This window comes from Gymnoscopelus microlampas, assembly GCF_963454915.1.
Source record: "Gymnoscopelus microlampas genome assembly, chromosome: 12".
Classification (NCBI taxonomy): domain Eukaryota; kingdom Metazoa; phylum Chordata; class Actinopteri; order Myctophiformes; family Myctophidae; genus Gymnoscopelus; species Gymnoscopelus microlampas.
Window position 1 is genome coordinate 15,573,446 of NC_139949.1, and position 19,232 is coordinate 15,592,677.

Here is a 19,232-nt window from a genome sequence, read left to right on the forward strand (position 1 = left end):
CATCCCACGCAACTCCTACGCAGACCCAGAATGTCATGTGTTTTAATCCTTTAGACTTCTCAGTTCCTTCTTCCACAGGATCCTCCTTTGTCCTGACTTCCCCACACACACACATGCACACTCACAAGAAATGAAAAGAGACAATATGCATCATGGATCTATACTTCCTCTTGAGCCAATGAATCCAGCTAAACAAATGATTATCAATGGCCACACTTCAACATACACACACACCCACCCACCCCCACACACACACACGCACCCACAGGGCAGTACATACACATCTACACATATACACACACATGGCCCACATGTTGAGAACCACTGCTCTATTGTATTGTGAGGTCAATCAGCTTCCTTCAAATCGCTTTGAAATCAGTGCGTAGGAGACATCTTGCATCATCAGCCCCCGGTCCTGTGGTCTTACTGTAGGTAATGAAACACACACACACACACACACACACACACACACACACACTCACCTTGTAGAACTAGGATTTCCCTCTGTTTTCCCCAGTAGTAAATTAAAACACACAACACAGCACAGCACACGTAGATAAATATCACTGTACCGACAGTTCCTCTTTTGCATATAGGACTACCAGTAATGTCGGGAACTTCTATTCTTCTGCTTTGTGCAATATAAATACTACCCTGTCGTACAAGCTAGTCTTATATGCACACAGACACAATACCTGATCACAACTCAAAGCAATCAAGGTAAATATCAAAAGCTCTGCTTGGCTTCACTTACTTTGATATATCTCTTGTTTTTAGTTACTCACTCATTGAATGAACTGACTCGTTATAGAGATAACAGTATGATATAGCAGTGTTACTTTTTAACTTCATGTCCACTCTCTCTCTCTAGATGACAGCCTTGCTCTTCGTGATCCTGTTGACGGCCTTACGGCATTGCGCTGGTTCCAACAGCGACCCAGAGGACATCGACGTTCTAATGGATCAAGGTAATAGTCATCTCTCTGTCTGTCTGTCTGTCTGTCTGTCTGTCCGTCTCTGTTTGCATCACCTGTGTTCTCATGCTGTGTGAATTGTCAACTCATGACCTTTGTGACCCCTTGTGTGTGTGTGTGTGTGTGTGTGTGTGTGTGTGTGTGTGTGTGTGTGTAGTCCTGGTTGTAAGGGTGCCCCACGGAGAAGTAGAACCGTTCTACGTCAATCTAACATGCGGCGAGGCCTACAACGACAATGTGTTCTGGAAGAGAGATGGTAGGAAAATGATGTGATTTGCTATTACTATTACTACTACTAAAATACAGCAAAGTACTCAGTGTTAAAGGTATAAGTGATCATTTTTTTGTTAAAAGGTTTGTTTGTTCAGTAACAGGGGTCTCCCCGTCTGTCCAGCTCATTAGTAAAGAGAAAATACATTTTTAGTTAGGTTACATATTTCATCCAATCAAGAGAGAGAACCCCACACAGATCATTCAGCTTGTGTTCCAGTTCCAATGTTTTTGTTTCATCACTTCCAGTTTCACTTGTTAATCCTGTATCCTGTATGAGTTCTCTCCCTTGATTGGATGAAATTGGTACCCTGACCTGAAAATGTATTTTCTGTTTACTAAAGATCTGGAGAGACAGGGAGACCCCTGTTACTATGGCTAAATGTGGGATTGCTCTTTCTTGAAAGTGTAAAATGTCAAATTAATTCTTAGTACTTTTTTATTGACCTTAGACGAGGCCAGCCCCGATCTGCGGGGGAACCAGGTGACGGTCAAGGTGGAGGAGATGGTCGGGGGCAACTACTCCTGTCACCTGGACAGCCCGCACGGACGCTACCTCAACCACACCCTGGTTCTGGTTCAACTGGACCCCGACAACACCTCTGTTATCCTGCAGAAGCACCCTCACCACGGACATGGAGGTGAGGGCTTTGGTTCCAGCTTTTAACCGCTGATGGCACACCTTGACTCACAAGTGTTTAGAAGTTTTTTATGTTATGTGGTTATAAGTTGCAAGAAACCTACTTACGGTAATACATACAGGTCAAAGTATCAACTCAAAGCGCAGCGCATTTATTGTTTGATATGTGTGTGTGTGTCTCCAGGGTACATCCAATGTTCAGGTCACAACTACAACGGCTCGTTCCACTGCTCCTGGAAGAGGACAGCAGCACGCTCTGAGGCCACTGTACTTCTAGTGAAGGCAGAACAGTAAGTACACCTGTCAGCCTATGTATCATACCTATACATACATAATGTATGTATGACAGCGTGTTGCCTTTGCTGCATGTCACTCTCTCCCCATTTCCTGTCAGCCTACTGTCCTATGAAAGACAAAACAAAAATCTGCTCAGCTGTGAGTGTGACAAATCCATACGCAGTAACCATGTTTGGTGGCCCAGTTGTATCCATGTTTGGTTAAGCAGGCACTTAAAGGAGGAGTTCACCCAAAAAATGACTTATTTTTTATCAATTGCACACCCCATGAAGCCTTGAATCCATGGATTTATTTTTGTTTTTGTGGCATTCCTAAGCCAATAATTTGATGACCGGGTGTGTATCCAGTAGGAGACACAAATAATCTACTTTGTGTCTCCTACCGGATACATTAGCCGGTAGGAGACGGGAATCAAATGATTGGCTTAGGAATGCCACAAAAACAAAAATAAATGCATGGATTCAAGGCTTCATGGAGTGTGCAATTGATGGAAAATAACTAAATAAGTCATTTTCAGTTAGATACATCAGCTTACCAAGTTTTTCACCCTGACGTTAATTTTATCATTTCTCTCACCCATGGCAAATAAAGTTTGTGTGTGTGTGTGTGTGTGTGTGTGTGTGTGTGTGTGTGTGTGTGTGTGTGTGTGTGTGTGTGTGTGTGTGTGTGTGTGTGTGTGTGTGTGTGTGTGTGTGTGCGTGCTCGCAGCCCACTAATCAGTCTTATCTTTTTCTTTTTGCCAGAGATACCAAGGTGATAAGCTGTGTGCAGGACTCTGATGGCTCCGGGGTGCGATGCAATTACACCAACTGTCCCTACAAGGAGGAGAAACACCGCATCTCTGTTACAGTCTACATACACAATGCCTTCAGACTGGAGGGATACACCACCACCTTCTACCTGAGAGAGATAGGTAGGACACTGTGAGAGAGAGAGAGAGAGAGAGAGAGAGAGAGAGAGAGAGAGAGAGAGAGAGAGAGAGAGAGAGAAAGAAAGAGAGAGAGAGAGACAGACAGAGAGAGTGTGTGTGTGTGTGTGTGTGTGTGTGTGTGTGTGTGTGTGTGTGTGTGTGTGTGTGTGTGTGTTTGTGCGTGCGCGCGTGCGCGCGTGCGCGCGTGCGTGCCTGCGTGAGAGATAGGGAGAGAGTGAGTTTTGTAAAGTTTTCCAGTATCTTCTCAGAAAATTACCAGCCATTATATCACCACTGTCAAGCAGAAACCTTGTATCTCCTCTTTTAGTTTTTTCATAAATGTTTTATACTTCATTCGTACAAAAGTGGCGAAAATAGCCGATCTAATGATAATAATAATAAACTTTATTTATATAGCACCTTTCATGACATAAATGCATCTCAAAGTGCTTTACATGGTGAAAGACATAAAATAAAATAAAGCAAAAATGCTTTACAGAAAAAGCAACACAATTCAACAACAAAGCAGAAAAGAAATACATTGAAACAATTTAAAACAATGGCATAAAAATAAAGGCAGGAAGATAATAATAATAGTAATGGCATTAAAATAATGGCCAAAACAAAAAGGCAGTGAATCAAGCAAACAGTGAAGACATAAGGCAAGCTCACACAACAACCTTTTTAACTATGCCACCATAGACATGAAACTATGATTTTATTATACCTTATATCTGCTGGACACTTTTGGCTGTGTGCCTGTTATTTGCCAATGGAAAATGGCAGATCACAAGAGCTTTTAGATTGGCTATTCTCAATCAGCTGATGAATATACTGTAGAGTTAAACTGCTTTTGATGCTATGTCAAGCAATTGTGCTGGGGACTCCCTGGAACCACTTTGAGAACCACTGTGCTTTAATAGCTGATGGTCTTCTTCTCTCTGCTCACAGTGAGTCCAGAGCCGGTGGATCAGCTCCGCGTTGAGGCTGGTGACGTGTTCCACTGGGTCTACCCAGCCACCTGGGAGAAGCCCTGCACATATTTCGGCCTGGTGTTCCAGGTGCAGTTGGTGCACCACGGAGAGACCTGTCATTCCAAACGCATCATCATTCAGGTATTATTACATGGTTTCCAAACGTTTTGGCTCGAGAACCAAAAGAGAAAGTTGTGAGAAACTAGTGAAAATAGCCGATCCACAAGCTCACAACGCGTCGCGATGCGAACTTGTTGTGAGCTTGTAGTCGATCTGCTATTTGGGTCTCCACCCACTGACTGAGAACCACTTGACTCTAACCTAAAATAATATATAAAGCGTTTGTGAATTCTGTGCACATTTGTATTCTACCCTTTGTAGAATCCATTATAACATTTTTCTCACTGTTTCTCTTTCTTTCCCTGTGTGTAGAATGACAACATTGAAAATACCACATACACGGCCAGTGTCAAAGCTAAGAGGTCGTATGTCTTCTGTGTGCGGGCAAAGGACAAGTTTACAGATGGACCATGGAGTGTCTGGAGCCGCTATGAGTGAGTTTGTTGCCTTAATGTTTACGAACAAAAAGTCATTAGTTATGTTGGGAATAAGATCTAGGTAAACTTGCTCTACAGATAATTTTATTTAGAAAATATTGTCTTTAAAAACTATAACAATATTTTCGAGGTAGCCTATCTTATTAACCTGTTCTATTCTGTTCCATTCTGTCTTTAGCATGAAGAAACACAGACACCATTGACCAGAGTGATGCATCACATCACAGTGAAGAAAAATAAATGTTTTCCCTCTTCACAAAATGTTTTCTAATGACCATTTAGTTGTACAGTATTTATTTATATGGATCTGTTTCTCAAAAACTCCTATGAAAATATTAGCTGCTATGAAACTCTTGCATATATTGTTTTAATTTGGTTAAATAAAATAGTTTATTCGAAATCTGCCTGGTTTAATCACGTTCATGTGCTCATATTGTTGAGAAAAGTGTTACCTTGTAATATTTAGTATAATGTCAGTATTATGGTCAGTATCATGTCAGTATAAAGTCAGTATCGTGTTAAGTATCATGTCAGTTCATGCCCTGAAGAAGGCAAACCTGCCGAAATGTTGGTTTCTTTTGACTGTGTACAAAAATTAAGTATTGGCACTTTGGCTACCAGTGTGTGCCGCTAGCCTGGGTGCCAGCCTGCTTCGCTGCGTTCGGCGGACTTTTTTTCTCTCTCCGCTTCTCAGTCTGGAATGCCTCCTATCTCCAGGAGGCGGGACACAGCAGCCAAGGTTCGAAACCTACCGTGGCTTCTGATTGGTCTGTGGTGCGGGGCGGGACAAAAAAAACGGTGTGATCGTTTTGATTCGTCATTCGTTTGAACAACATCCAATCAGCAACGACGTTGCCAAACGTAACATATGTAGTTCCTGTGTACTTCCTGTGTAGTTCTGAAAGACGAGTCAATCGGGTGCATTCCAGACTGAGAAGCGCAGAGAGAAAAAAAAATCCGCCGAACGTAGCGAAGCAGGCTGGCACCCAGGCTAGTGTGCCGCCACCTTCTTGTCTCTTGAAGACTACTGTTCATGGTCTGTATCATGTCAGTATCATGGTCAGTATCGTTGATCATGGTCAGTATCATGGTCAGTATCATGTCAGTATCATGGTCAGTATCATGGTCAGTATCATGTCAGTATCATGGTCAGTATCATGGTCAGTATCATGTCAGTATCATGTCAGTATCATGGTCAGTATCATGTCAGTGTCATGTCATTATCATGGTCAGTATCATTGATCATGGTCAGTATCATGGTCAGTATCATTGATCATGGTCAGTATCATGTCAGTATCATGGTCAGTATCATTGATCATGGTCAGTATCATGGTCAGTATCATGTCAGTATCATGGTCAGTATCATGGTCAGTATCATGTCAGTATCATGGTCAGTATCATGTCAGTATCATGGTCAGTATCATGTCAGTATCATGGTCAGTACCATGGTCAGTATCATGTCAGTATCATGTCAGTATCATGGTCAGTATCATGGTCAGTATCATGGTCTGTATCATGTCAGTGTCATGGTCAGTATCATGTCAGTATCATGGATCATGGTCTGTATCATGTCAGCGTCATGGTCCAGTATCATGGTCAGTATCATGTCAGTACCATGGTCAGTATCATGTCAGGATCATGGTCAGTATCATGTCAGTATCTTGTCAGTATCATGTCAGTATCATGGTCAGTATCATGTCAGTATCATGGTCAGTATCATGTCAGTATCATGGTCTGTATCATATCCATAATAACAGGAGCACATGGCAGGTGTTACAGACAATAATAGACTTCCTCCCTCCCTCCCCAACGAGCTGAATGCCCTTTACAACTGGTTTGAGACCAACTCCACCCACACCAACCAGCCAGTGTCGACTCAGCACGACCTGAGGAGGCCAGCCCTCTAACCATCTGGAAGGCTGACGTGTTTCAAACGTGTGAAATAAGGCTGCCGGCCCAGACGACATCCCAGGACATGTTCTCAAAGCATGTGTGGACCAGCTGGTGGCAGTGTTTGTGATGTTTTCAAGCCTCTTCCAGGCTGTGGTCTCCACACAGGCTTCAAAATGTCCACCATTGTGCCTGTCCCTAAGCCTTAATAATTAGAGACCTGTCACCCTCACCCCTTTTGTTAATGAATATTTTGAGAAGCTGGTGAGAGATTACATCTATTCCAGTAACAAATATGTAGGATGCATTATGTCGTTTGTGGACTACAGCTCAGCATTCAACACAACAGTTCCAGCCACACACCCGTCCTTTTTTCCCTCTTACACCAAATCTCTTTGCTAAGAGCCGATCAGCCAGCTTTCAATGTGTCGCAACATCACACGTTGTGAGCTTGTAGATCAGCTATTTTCACAGAACTAGATTTTCAGGCCGCTATGCAGATCAGATCAATGGTCACTGCGTTATGGCCATCTAAAGTGTTAAACACTGCTGTAGTACCCCGCGTGTGTGCAATCTTTATTTTTTTGGTGTGAATATTTTCATGGTAGACGCCTGAACAGCGTTTATGCCAAGTTTGGTGAACTTGTGGCCTGTGGCCACCAGGGGGGCCCTGATATGGCCCTGCTCCCCTGCTGTGACTAGTATTCTCATGTTCAACCTCTGTACTGTGTTTGTGGCTCTGCCAACATGTGGCCCTTGGTGGGACTGTTCTGATAGCACATCATGGCAGACCCCTGAACAGTGTGTGCCAAGTTTGGTGGTGCGGATCGGAGCAATGGTGCAGGTCCGCATGTTATGTTTGTGATCGCGGTCGCCCCCCCCCCACCCTCTAGGCAATTTCAATATAGGATGCCTGTTATGACATTCCCAGAAAAAGCATGCTAGGGTTTATGTGGTTAAGTGGTCTTTATGGTACAGTCTAGCCCAGCTCCAGACCATACTCTCTCCGAGTGGACTGCCTCTCTCATTATCAGACTGAAGCACTCTCGCTTCAGTCCGATAACCAGGCTAGGTACAGTCTATAGCTAGCACTCAATAGCCACAAGAAGCTATTCTGATAAATTAAACACGAGGATTTACTACAAAAAGGGTTTTATTTTCATATTTACAGCCAGGATGTTGGAAAATGTGAATTGGGGCATAATGCAAACAAAAGAAAAGCAGAACAGAATGCTTCATTAGAAATTAATGGGTGTTGAATGTCCAGGAGACCTTAGTGTAAGAATTGATTACATGTTTTAAACATTTGACTTCCCTGTCCTGTGTATTCATTCTGGGTATCTGGCCAAATACACAGTACGCTGACATTTTTATTTTAGGGTCATTTGTGATTCATCAAAAAGTGGTTTTGTTTATACAGAAGTGGTGGCTCCCAATTCCCCAATTTTCAATTTCTAACATTTCAAATGTAAAAGCAAAATAAACCTGGATGTCACAATTCAATGAAATGTTTTTAAGTGTACAGAAACATTTTCAGAATATTTCCCCTACTAAAGGATAAAAGCATGAAATGAAACATTGAATTTGCATGTCTGTTGGGACCCCCATGGCCAAGTCATGACGATGCCCCCACACCGTTAGGTACCGTTGTAACACTTCAAGCTCTCCAAACAAAAGAACACACACCAGGTTAGCAAGTAACTGCTGCTTCAACCAAAAGAAATGAAGATATTCTGTGTTTGCGTATGTGTCAGCTGTCGGAACATCCAGCCGATTAAGCCCGATTCCTTTGTTTATAATTTACTTTGTTTTGCGCACCGAAAATAGCTGTTCTTCAAGCTCTCAACACATGTGCAATGTGGTTGTGAGCTTGCAGATCGGCGATTTCCAGCACGCAACGTCGCACCGGTGTTTGCGCCACGAAGGAAATTATAAATCGTGCTTTACACGGTAATACACACCAAACGGAAACTCCTCTGTGCCCATCCACATACATGCGACCATCCCTGTAGTGTAAACATGTCTACTGTATGTATACTTGACTACAACCCACACGCGGAAACGTAACAACAGGAATCAAAATACATTTGACAAAACATTGCATATGTATGCTTAGTTAGATAATGCCTTTTTTTTGCCACAAAACCAACTTGAACTTAGTATACCTCTGGTGCCCGTGGTAGTTTGAGACTATTGCAAATCATTCAATGACATCAGCTTTATTCACTGAAAAGAAGCAGAAACTCAACCGACACAAAAATGTCACTGCTGAGAAAAATACGCTTTTGCCCTGACCTTAATTACACTGAAGTATGACGTTTACCCTGAAGATCTCTTCAGTGTAAATAAGTTACTTTCCCTAGTTCTGTTCAGTGAAGTCATCTGAAGTTTTCACCTTTTTCCCCCCTCATCTAGAGTCTTTAGTAGTACGGAGCACCTCACCCAACCTAGTGTTTTGAGCGAGCAAGCTACACAAAGACATGTATTGCTTCATTTATACTTGGTTGCGCGCCGGTTGATGCGTTGTGTGAGCTTGTAGATCTGCTATTGTCAAGTGTCTGTGCATGCATGCACACATGCAGACTTCCTCTACAACTCCACAAGAAGAGTTTTGTCCAACAACACCACGTCAAGTCCACACACCAAATCCGATATCTGCGTTGGTTTCGGTGTGCTCCGAGTGCCAGTCGGGTGGAGTTTGCCACTCAGGAAAAATGAGGGAGACGGCGGACAGAGCCAAAACGTTTGGCCAACCGCGGTATTCAAGTGTCGATTTAGTATGCCAGTCTACTGTCCTGATGTTGTGAAATTGCGCTCGTGTGGCACACTCAGTAAGTTAAAACGCTATCATTTACAAATAATAAAACACAGTTTAACACAGTGGTGTGAAATACCTGACTGGGGTTTTGAGTGTACGTTTACAGAGAAAAGACAGAACATGCAGGTATATAAACAAAGCCCATATGTCAGTGGTGAGACGCAGTGTGTTTGGGGGGTAGTTTTAGTGTGTTTAGTGAGAACAGAAGACCGCAAGATGATTCCCTACGTGTCCGGGTTGCAGTGATAAGGCGGAGAAGAGGTCAGTGTGTGTGTGTGTGTGTGTGTGTGTGTGTGGACTGGGCGGTGGGGCTGTAGTGTCCAGCACTGCTCCCTGTTCATGTTGGAGTGGGTCAGAGAGTCCCTCCTTTAATGATGGTGCTTCTTAGACAAGAACCTAGACACACACACACACACACACACACGATTGTTAGTTGATAGTTCATTATGACTGAATCGTCCCTATGTGCACCCAAAAGTATTTCTATATATTATAGGGAGATTTCAAATTAACTCCATTGTGTGTGTGTGTGTGTGTGTGTGTGTGTGTGTGTGTGTGTGTGTGTGTGTGTGTGTGTGTGTGTGTGTGTGTGTGTGTGTGTGTGTGTGTGTGTTTGTGTGTGCGTGTGTGTACCTCTCCCAGTGTTTGTGGTTGAGACCAATGAAGTCGTCCAGTTTGGCGATCTCTTTGAGGTACTGGGACAGTTTATACAACTCCCTGTCCTTCTCTCTGTTCATATGAGCCTTCATAAAGGGACGGATCTGACCAACACATACAAACACACACACAATTAGTTAGTGATAAACAATGACACATCGTTGACATGAAAATGTTTGAGAACGTCTTGATTTAAGCAGTGGTGACGTACCTTCAGGCCGTTCTGTGGGTTCATGAGGAAGTTGCGTCCGATGTCGTCAAACATGATGGTGTTCTTCCTGCTGTAGAACTCATCATACTTACCCCAGATCACCCCCAGAGGTTTCACCTGGACACATACATACACACACAGAGGATGTTGATTTTATTTTTCTATCCCTAACTCTAAAGCTGGACATATCGCTGCGACGTGTAGATTGGCTATTTCTGGCGAACGACACTAGTGCATAACTAAGAATAAATCAGGCGCATTGGTGACTTGAACCCAAAGCCCTTAAACTTGACCTCCTGCTTAATCCTAACCCCAGTGTGTGTGTGTGTGTGTGTGTGTGTGTGTGTGTACTAACCTCCACGACCCCTCTCTTTGGAGTGTGCACAGTGATCATGGCCGCACTGTCCAGCATGAACGTGATCTTGTAGTTGGGGTTGTCTGTCACTCCCAGCTCCTGTGCACAGACAGACAGACACATGTAAGCGGCCACCAACAGACCTGCAAGTATAACTGCCAAACACTGCCTTCTACTGGCAACATTGAATAAATACTCAGGGGTACATCACTGAAAGTGCGTACAGCTGCACAATTAATTGAAAGTAGTAAAAAAAATAGTGATTTTATTGGGCTTTGAAATTAAAATTTAAAGAGAGAAACATTTATGCAGGTCTTGATGTGTGCTTGCAGGTACACATGCTTCTGGGTATCTGTTGTCACTTAATTTGTTACTGTATTTATTTATTTAGCTTTAGTTTCTTATTTTTACTTTGTATTTGTATATGTACTTATTTATTTACGTTGTCTGCTTGGACATTAACCAGTATTGGGGGGAGGGGGGATGTGGGGAGAAAACGAAACAAAAACTGATGTGTTGAAATTATGTTTTCTTCCGTTTACTCTGTGCTGAAAAAAGCTTAATAAAACATAACATAAAAAAATATATAATCGTGATTTTAGGTTTCACAATGATGTAGTCATGAAACAATATATTATCAGTCAAGTAATAAAGAAGTCAAAACCATACCTTCATTTTGGCATCAATCCACTTCATACTTGTGGCAGCTAAAGGAGAGGAAGTAATGGGAGTAGAACCATCAACAGTGTTCCTGAACTCAACGTCAGAGAGGGAATCTTTAAAGACTGAAGAATATCCAGTGATTTGACCACAACAAACTTGGCCATGGTGAGCAAAGAGAAGTACAAGAAAATATTACAGTTGTGGGTGAAAAACAGTGTAGTGTTTTTCTAGCCCTGGTACGTTTTTAATAGGTTAAAATACATTTAGGAAGAGGAGAGGAGGATACATACACCAGATGACGATGTCATAGTCCTCATAGGCCGAGGTGAGGAACTCATGGAGAAACGGTCTCATCAGCTCCTGGCCTGTCTCTGCACATGACTTGTGATCTGAGTAAAGGATGCAACAATTCATCAAACTAGTCCAATTAATTGTTCATTTAATAAATTAATTGATTAATAATCAATCCCTGTTTTGGCCATGTCATCGTCAAAAGGCAAAAAACAAAATCTGAAAAAGTCACAAAATGCCAAGATTAGTGAAAATAGCCACTCTAATATATTCAATATTTTTGCACGACATCGTTATCTGATGAAGTATAAAAATAATGCTTAAAGCCTCACTACGTCACTTTGTATGAATACAATTTTATTTTGTCCAATCTGTATGGTAGAGTATGTTAATACACCTAGACACAGGATCTGAAAAAGTTACCCAAAAAAAAGTATCGATAGTTCAGGATCTGAACACACTCACTCACTCTCACACACACACACACACACACACTCACACAGTTGTAGATAACAGGATCCTAAAACCAGAGGTTGAATTAGTGACGGCTGAGGCAACAGAGACGTGTCTTTGGCAGTGGTTGCGAACGCGGAAGGAGGCGCGGCAAAGCCGCGCCTCCGCCCAAGTGGAGCATACTATGAAACTCTGCTCTCATTGTGTCTCTGTCTGTCTGTCTGTGTGCAGTATGTGTGCACTGCACTGCCTGTGTGCAACCAACAGAGTGGCGCCAGAGTGCAGTCAAAACACACACACACACACACACACACACACACACACACACACACAGTCCGTAAATACACAATATTTTCCAGCTGCGTTCGCTTCCAGCGTTCGCGCGTCTTACTTGTGTAAAGTAACTAAGTACATTTACTCAAGTACTGTCCTTAAGTAGAATTCTGAGGTACTTTTACTTTACTGGAGTATTTCCAATTGTCTATACTTTTACTTTTACTCCACTACATCTCAGAGGCAAATATTGTACTATTACTCCACTACAATTATTTGAAAAGTTACTAGTTACTTAGGTAAAACATTTGAGTACTTTTTCCACCACTGGTCTTTGGCAGAGCATGCTGTGGCTCCTGGCACTGTGGTGACATCAAGAGCTCTCCAGTGCTGTTGGCCAACCCTACTGTAAGAGACTGTAATGTAACACCTACTGTAAGCCAGCAAAAAGAGCCTGTAATGTCATGGGGATCACGCAAGTGCTCACCCAACACTGAGCTGTCAGCAAGTGTTAAATTATGGAATCAACGCTGGCGCTCGGGTGGCACACGGGGCAAAGTTCCTGCCCACCGCTGTGGAAATTGCCCGTGCTCGAGGGTGGGAAGCTGGGTAGGGAGGTAAGAGTTGTTCCGATACCGAAACCAGTATCGGAAAAGCTGCCGATATGGCCTAAAATTCTAGAACACTCGGTATCGGCGATTCCGATACCATGTCATTTATCACATGATGAGATTTCATTTGAATTGATGTTGCACTACCGTTTCATACTCTTACTGTACAATTTACATTATTATTTTATTACGGTACAATTAACATTATTTTATTTTATTAACTCTCAGAGCTGCACTCTGAGAGTTACAGACCTGTAACCCCCTTTGGAACCCGACTTTGAGAACCACTGTCCTAGATTTCTTTTTTATTACTCAGTATCGACCGATATGCAAGATTATGGGTATCGGCAGTGTTGGGAAAGTTCACTTAAAATATGAACTAGTTCAAAGTTCAGTTCACAAATTTTAAAATGAACTAGTTCAAAGTTCAGTTCATAATTCAAAATTTTGAACTAAAGTTCATGGTTCAAAAAATGAACTAGTTCAGTTCTTTTTCGTTCTTTTTTTTCAATATATATTAGTGCTGTCAGGCGATTAAAATTTTTAATCACGATTAATCGCATGATTTGTGTAGTTAATCGCGCGATTTATCGCATATTAATCGCATATTTTTTATTGTCTCAAACTTTAATGATGAACTGAAAAGCAGTGCATTGTATTGTATATGGAGCAGGATGCATCCAAATCTATTATTTATTATTATTACTATACTTTATTATTTATCCAATACATTATAAAACCAATGTTATTTATTTAATTTTCTTATACATTATATCCTCTCTGGTGTACATACACAAAGCACCCTATATTTATTATTTCCAGTGGTGTAAAGTAACTAAGCACATTTATTCAAGTACTGTACTTAAGTACAATTTTGAGGTACTTTTACTTTACTAGAGTATTAGCAGTTTTCAGTACTTACTTACTTCTACTCTACATCTCAGAGGCAAATATTGTACTTATTTTTAATTATTTGAAAACTTGAGTTACTAGTTACTTAGTAGATTTTACAAATACATGTATCACTTCAGCCCTATTTAAGTTTTGGATATTGGAAAATAGCCGATCTACAAGCTCACAACAGGTCACGGTGCAACACAGTGAGCTTGTAGATCTGCTATTTTCTAAAGATTTTCATTAATCTTGGGGGGGGGGGGGGGGGGGGGGGGCTGGGGGCTTGTCAAAGTGAGTGTATGACACTGTTAACATCAAAAGCCAGGTGCAGAAGTCCACTTTTAATCCCAAAATAAAGTCGGGTCGGACGTCCAGACTACAATACGTTCATTCAGAGGTTCGGGGGCCGGGGCTACCGTCCTAAAGTCGGCTGTTAGGCTACGGTGCTACGCCACGGACATGTTGTGACATCCCAAACTCATCTCGCCGTTCCGCGGTGTTTACTTATTAATTCAGCCCAGCTTCAAGTTAATTTTGTCGGCAGTGAAGCCAAGGAAACTTCCAAATGCTTGTGGCCGGGAAATGAGCTTCGCAGAGCGGATAAAGTGTCAGCTCTTCGCCCTGGCCGAGTGGCCGTAACTGTCTGTGCTGCTCACTAGCTGTCGCTGCAATGAGACTGTTCAATCGGAGTCGGACTCCGCAGATGAATGTTTAGACACCGCCTTGCTTTTCTCTTTTTTTGGCTAATGGTGCGTTCAAGACGCCTCGGAAACACAGAATAGGATGAAATACAACATGACAAACCGATGTAACCATGGAAATTTGGGATACTCTTGAACGAAGTTAAACTGTGAGAGAACGCCGTTCACAAACGCCAGAATGAACGCGTTCACGATAACGTTCATCTAGCGGATATACAGTACGTTCAGTTCACGTTCGCCCAAAATATGAACGAGTTCATGAACGATCGTTCATTGAACGCGTTCAGGCACAACACTGCGTATCGGAATCTGTATCGGTACATCGGCGATTCATTGTCGCTTCTCTAGCAACCCCGAGTGTTCTAGTAGTAATAGTGTTCTAGTAGTAGTAGTGTAACTACTAACTGGGCCGGCCTGAACAATTACCATCATTTTAGGCCTGAAAACCCGAAAAACCCGAAAGTGTCAGTGTGTGCTTAATGTCCTCAAAGTCACGCATCCAACAAGCTTTGAACTGAGCAGATTCCGTTTCCAGATTCCAGATTCCAAACATCTTGAAAACGGCCACTTTCGCTGATTTTCTATGTTTGAGTTTTGGCCATTTTCGGCAGTTTTCTTTTCATAACACGGGCTAGGAAGGTCGGCCTTACCGTTTGGCCGCTAGGGGCAGTAGAAATGTCTTTTTTGAGGGAAATAGATTTTTGTATTTTTTTAACGGAACCCGAGGCTCGGCTCTGCCCGACTAATTAGCATACATTTTCGTCCCGACCCGGCCCAAAAAACTCGGGTTCGGGCAGAATTGGAGAACTCTAGTGGTAGCAGTGCTCTAGTCAGAGCGTTCAGTCAGTGGAACTCACCAAACAGTGTGTAGTCCACATCCAGTACCAGCAGTCTCTTGCCCTCTCTGGGCGGGTTCATCTCCTCCACCTTGTAGTCCTTCACTCTACGCGCAATTTTAGCCAGGTTCTCCTCTCTGATGACACACGTAAAGGACACTTACATTTTTTACACTCTTGGGAGTTACACCTGCAATCCATAAGTTGTGACCTCGCCGGGATTTGAACCCAGGCCTGGTTCTCCCGCGTTGGGAGACCAAATATCTAGCGCTCGTTCCATACGGAATCCCTGCTTGGTCAGGGGAACACGTTGCACTTATGAGCTTCAGGCAATACTACTCATCAACCACTAGGTGTCCTACCCGACACCAGGGTCTAAATGTCTCAATGGAAGAGTAGAAGGGACCCCCTTCAACCACTGCAGATGTGTAAGTTATATTGTGTTAACATACTCTACCAAGCAGATTTGTTAAAATAAAGGATCTTGCTGTGAAGACATGAGTACAGTACACTTGGTCCTTTGTCATGTAACCTAGCAAAGTGCAACTTTGTCTTCTACAGAAGGACATAAACAGTGAGACACACACACACACACGTCTAACCTGTTCTCCACTTCGATGACCTCCTCCTCGATATCAAAGTCATTCACCACATCGTCATTCTCTGGCGGTGGGGCTAAGACGTCTTCCTTCATAAGACAAAACATAATACTGCACGATTACATCACTCCTCCTCCTCACCATGCACCCCTTCTCATTCAAATATGGTTATTTTGGGGGGTCACGGCCTGAAAAGGTTGAGAACCACTGCTGTAGGCAATCAATGAAGTGAATGATCTATCTGTCTATTATGTAGCCAATGTGTCTTCCAGCCACCTACCAGGCTCTCCTCTCTGGTTCCCATCATCATAATCTTGGTGTTGGGCTTCAGCTTCAGGGAGCCCAGCTTCACCTCATCCTCCGCTGGCTTCCCTGAGAAAGTAAGAGGACAACGGAATGCTTCCTTATACTGGAAAAATGTGCATTATCATTGTAGAAAGAACAGATTTAACACATTAAGACCTGAGGCCACTTATGTTGCTATAATATCAGTGGTTCTCAAACTTTTTCAAGTCAAGGACCCCCAAAATTATATGTATTTGGCCGCGGACCCCCATGTCAAAATATTTTGTTCCAGGGACCACCCCAGAGGCAAAGATTTGAGTAACACATGTTCGCTTTAGAAACTATTATATTCAAAGATTCGCACAAATTGTCACGATTTTTCAAAAATAGCAGATCTACAAGCTCATAGAGCTTGTAGATGGATGTCAGCAACATTAATCACATGGACGGGCAGCAAGTCCACCACTCCAGCCGGGGTGGTGGTCTGTGACCTCTCTCACCTTTGACCTTTAGTCCCAGCAGCTTCTGTCTCTCGGGCAGCACTCCAGTCAGGGTCTTAATGGACTGTTTGAGGTCCATGATGGTGTCCTCCTCTGACAGGGAACTGATGGAATACTCCTGTCCACCCCACTTAATGATCACCGATACAGACATGGCTGATGGAAGCCTGCGAATCACACCCGCTTCACTCACACACACACACACACACACACACTCACTCACACATACACCCACACACACAACCCTCGGCTGCAGTTCTAGTTATGTGTCCGCAAGCATAGGGCTGACAACCACACACACGCCCTCACAAGCAACTGGAAGATCACAAACACAACCAAAGTGAGAAGTGCAAACACCTACACACACACACACACACACACGCGCACACACACACACACAGAAGAGAGAGGGGTATAAGGTTATGGACTTCATGCTTGCCAACTTGAGCAATAGGCAAGGAGGTAACCACAAAACATAGCTGGGTAAATGTGTTATAACAATACTCCATGGACCAGTGGTTCTCAAACTTTTTCCATGTCAAGGACCCCAAAATGATATGTATTTGGCCGCGGACCCCCATCTCAAAATAATTTGTTCCATGGAGGGACCCCCAGAAGCAGAAGATTTGAGTTACAAAATGTTTGCTTTAAAAAATATATACATTCAAAAAGGTCTGCACAAATTTTCACTATTTTTCAAAAATAGCAGATCTACTAGCTATGAGCTTGTAGATCTGCTATTTTCTAATAGACCAAAACACTGTCAAGTCCCCCAACACCAAAACTATTACACCATTACATCATTCAATGGACCTTGTTATGCAAGTTATCCCTTCATTTAGGCTGAAATACTGAAATCACACTGACATATTAACACAAGCACCAGGTTAAACAGACTAAATCATTCCAGGGAAATGATCCCCCCCTTTATACAGTGATGGGAAATATCATGGAAAATTAAGTCTTATTTAGACAACAGAGCCCCCAATAGCTGAAGGTTTCATAATCGGCTATTATTAAACTAAATATCTCATCAAGTTCACGACGACCCTAAAAAACAAAGATCAATAACAACTAAAGAGTGTTACTTTGGCCAAAAAGACAAATGATCTGCTGCCTTAATACTGACAAGAACGAGCAGACACGCGTCTGACATGCTGTTATGTTGTAGCAGGAGCAGGCTAGCACACTGAGGCTAGGATCACACACACTCACACACACACATAGCCCCACTAAAGCCAGCTAAACGGCACAGCCTGCTGGATTCTCACCTCGGACAGTTAACCTAAGAGAAGCAATGGTAGGCAAACTCCCATTGGATCTTTGGGAGAAGGTGATCTGACTGTAGTTTTCATTCAATGGAGTTGTGGTGGTTGTGGGCTGAGTGCATCATCAACATTATCATCATCATCCAGCCCCTTCTTCTTCTTCTTCTTGCTGGCATCCTGTCTGTCTGAAACCGCGCCGGAAGTGATGTGAAAAAGTCACGCTTTCGTTGCCGTGGTTACCACGAAAGCGTCCACTTCATGAGCCACCCTATCGCAGTGGTTCTCAAACTTTTTTCATGTCAAGGACCCCCAAATTGACACTTATTAGCCCGCGGACCCCCATTTAAAAAGATATGCCATAGGGACCCCCATAACAGAAGATTTTTACGGCTTTAGCTGTGATTCTCAACCATTTTCATTTCAAGGACCGGGACCCCTAGTTTGACATGCATTAGGCTATGGACCCCCATTTAATGGCATTTTTACCTCTGGGACCCCAATTCGTATTGTAAAATCAATGTTAATGTAACTCTGAGAGTTACATTAACCAAATGGACCCTAACGGGTAAATTTGGTTCCATTTGTACACTCTCAGAGTTACAGACCCATAAGGGTCCATTTGGTTCCTGTCCACATCATTTAGCTGGGGGCCCCCTGGAACCCCCTCAAATACCCCTGGGGGACCCCGGGGGACCCCCCCCCCCACACTTTGAGAACCATAGGGCCTATGGATCCTGGATAGGGTGGTGCATGGCAGCATGGCTCTCTGGGCAGTGGTGGAAAAAGTACTCAAATCTTTACTTAAAGGAGACACACCATGAATTTCACTTTTTTTTTATTTTTTTGGTATTTTTTGGGCTCCCCAGTGTCTCTTGTACCCCAAAAAATATTTTTTCATTCATTCATTCTCATTACAGCGATTTTCAGAATGGGCGTGTCTAAACAGGCCATCTCAGAATGGCAAGTTTGCTTACATCACCAAACTTTCTGCCCATGTATTTTGACAGACAGAATTGCTCAGTACCGCAGTACAGCACCCCTCTGCCCAACAGGACGTTTTGGTATTGCAGCTGAAAGTGCTTTATAAGCCTGAGAGAATTGACTTGGGATGAGTATATCTGAGTGTTGATTTAGGCTCAAACCTTTTGAAAATGGTTTGAGGGACATACACCATATGATATTAAATATCAAATATTTTTTTTAAATTCATGGTGTGTCTCCTTTAAGTAAAAGAATCAATGCAGCAATGTAGGAATAAATGTCCAGAATTACAAATTTACTTGAGTAAAAGTACAAAAGTGTGGT

General features: G+C 42.8%; 2 protein-coding genes across 3 annotated transcripts; one reads left to right on the forward strand and one right to left on the reverse strand.

Annotated features, from left to right (window-relative positions):
* Positions 1–566: 566 nt before the first annotated feature.
* il12bb (interleukin 12B, b) lies at positions 567–4,940 on the forward strand. Its single transcript, XM_084073207.1, has 9 exons — positions 567–720; positions 872–968; positions 1,132–1,230; positions 1,697–1,885; positions 2,069–2,174; positions 2,925–3,094; positions 4,043–4,206; positions 4,498–4,619; positions 4,801–4,940. The coding sequence occupies exons 2-9, from the start codon at positions 872–874 to the stop codon at positions 4,823–4,825; spliced, it is 972 nt and encodes a 323-aa protein (XP_083929333.1). The 5' UTR covers positions 567–720; the 3' UTR covers positions 4,826–4,940.
* Positions 4,941–7,668: 2,728 nt separating this feature from the next.
* Positions 7,669–18,070, reverse strand: ublcp1 (ubiquitin-like domain containing CTD phosphatase 1). 2 transcript variants are annotated; one of them, XM_084073912.1, is made up of 11 exons: positions 17,931–18,070; positions 16,660–16,974; positions 16,155–16,246; positions 15,878–15,963; positions 15,297–15,412; positions 11,507–11,605; positions 11,223–11,260; positions 10,554–10,652; positions 10,199–10,315; positions 9,964–10,091; positions 7,669–9,726 (listed from the first exon to the last, which is right to left on the reverse strand). In XM_084073912.1, the coding sequence occupies exons 2-11, from the start codon at positions 16,811–16,813 to the stop codon at positions 9,699–9,701; spliced, it is 957 nt and encodes a 318-aa protein (XP_083930038.1). In that variant the 5' UTR covers positions 16,814–16,974; positions 17,931–18,070; the 3' UTR covers positions 7,669–9,698. The 2 variants fall into 2 exon arrangements, with proteins under 2 accessions (XP_083930038.1, XP_083930037.1); XM_084073911.1 differs by having other exon boundaries at positions 16,660–17,016.
* Between the last annotated feature and the right edge of the window lie 1,162 nt (positions 18,071–19,232).

Coding starts and splice junctions, on each gene's coding strand:
- il12bb (XM_084073207.1), top strand. CDS start 872: ATGACAGCCTTGCTCTTCGTGATCCTGTTGACGGCCTTACGGCATTGC. Junction 969..1,131: donor CGACGTTCTAATGGATCAAG/GTAATAGTCATC, acceptor GTGTGTGTGTAG/TCCTGGTTGTAAGGGTGCCC. Junction 4,207..4,497: donor CCAAACGCATCATCATTCAG/GTATTATTACAT, acceptor CCCTGTGTGTAG/AATGACAACATTGAAAATAC.
- ublcp1 (XM_084073912.1), bottom strand. CDS start 16,813: ATGTCTGTATCGGTGATCATTAAGTGGGGTGGACAGGAGTATTCCATC. Junction 11,261..11,506: donor CTATGACATCGTCATCTGGT/GTATGTATCCTC, acceptor CCTCTCCTTTAG/CTGCCACAAGTATGAAGTGG. Junction 9,727..9,963: donor AACCACAAACACTGGGAGAG/GTACACACACGC, acceptor GTGTGTGTCTAG/GTTCTTGTCTAAGAAGCACC.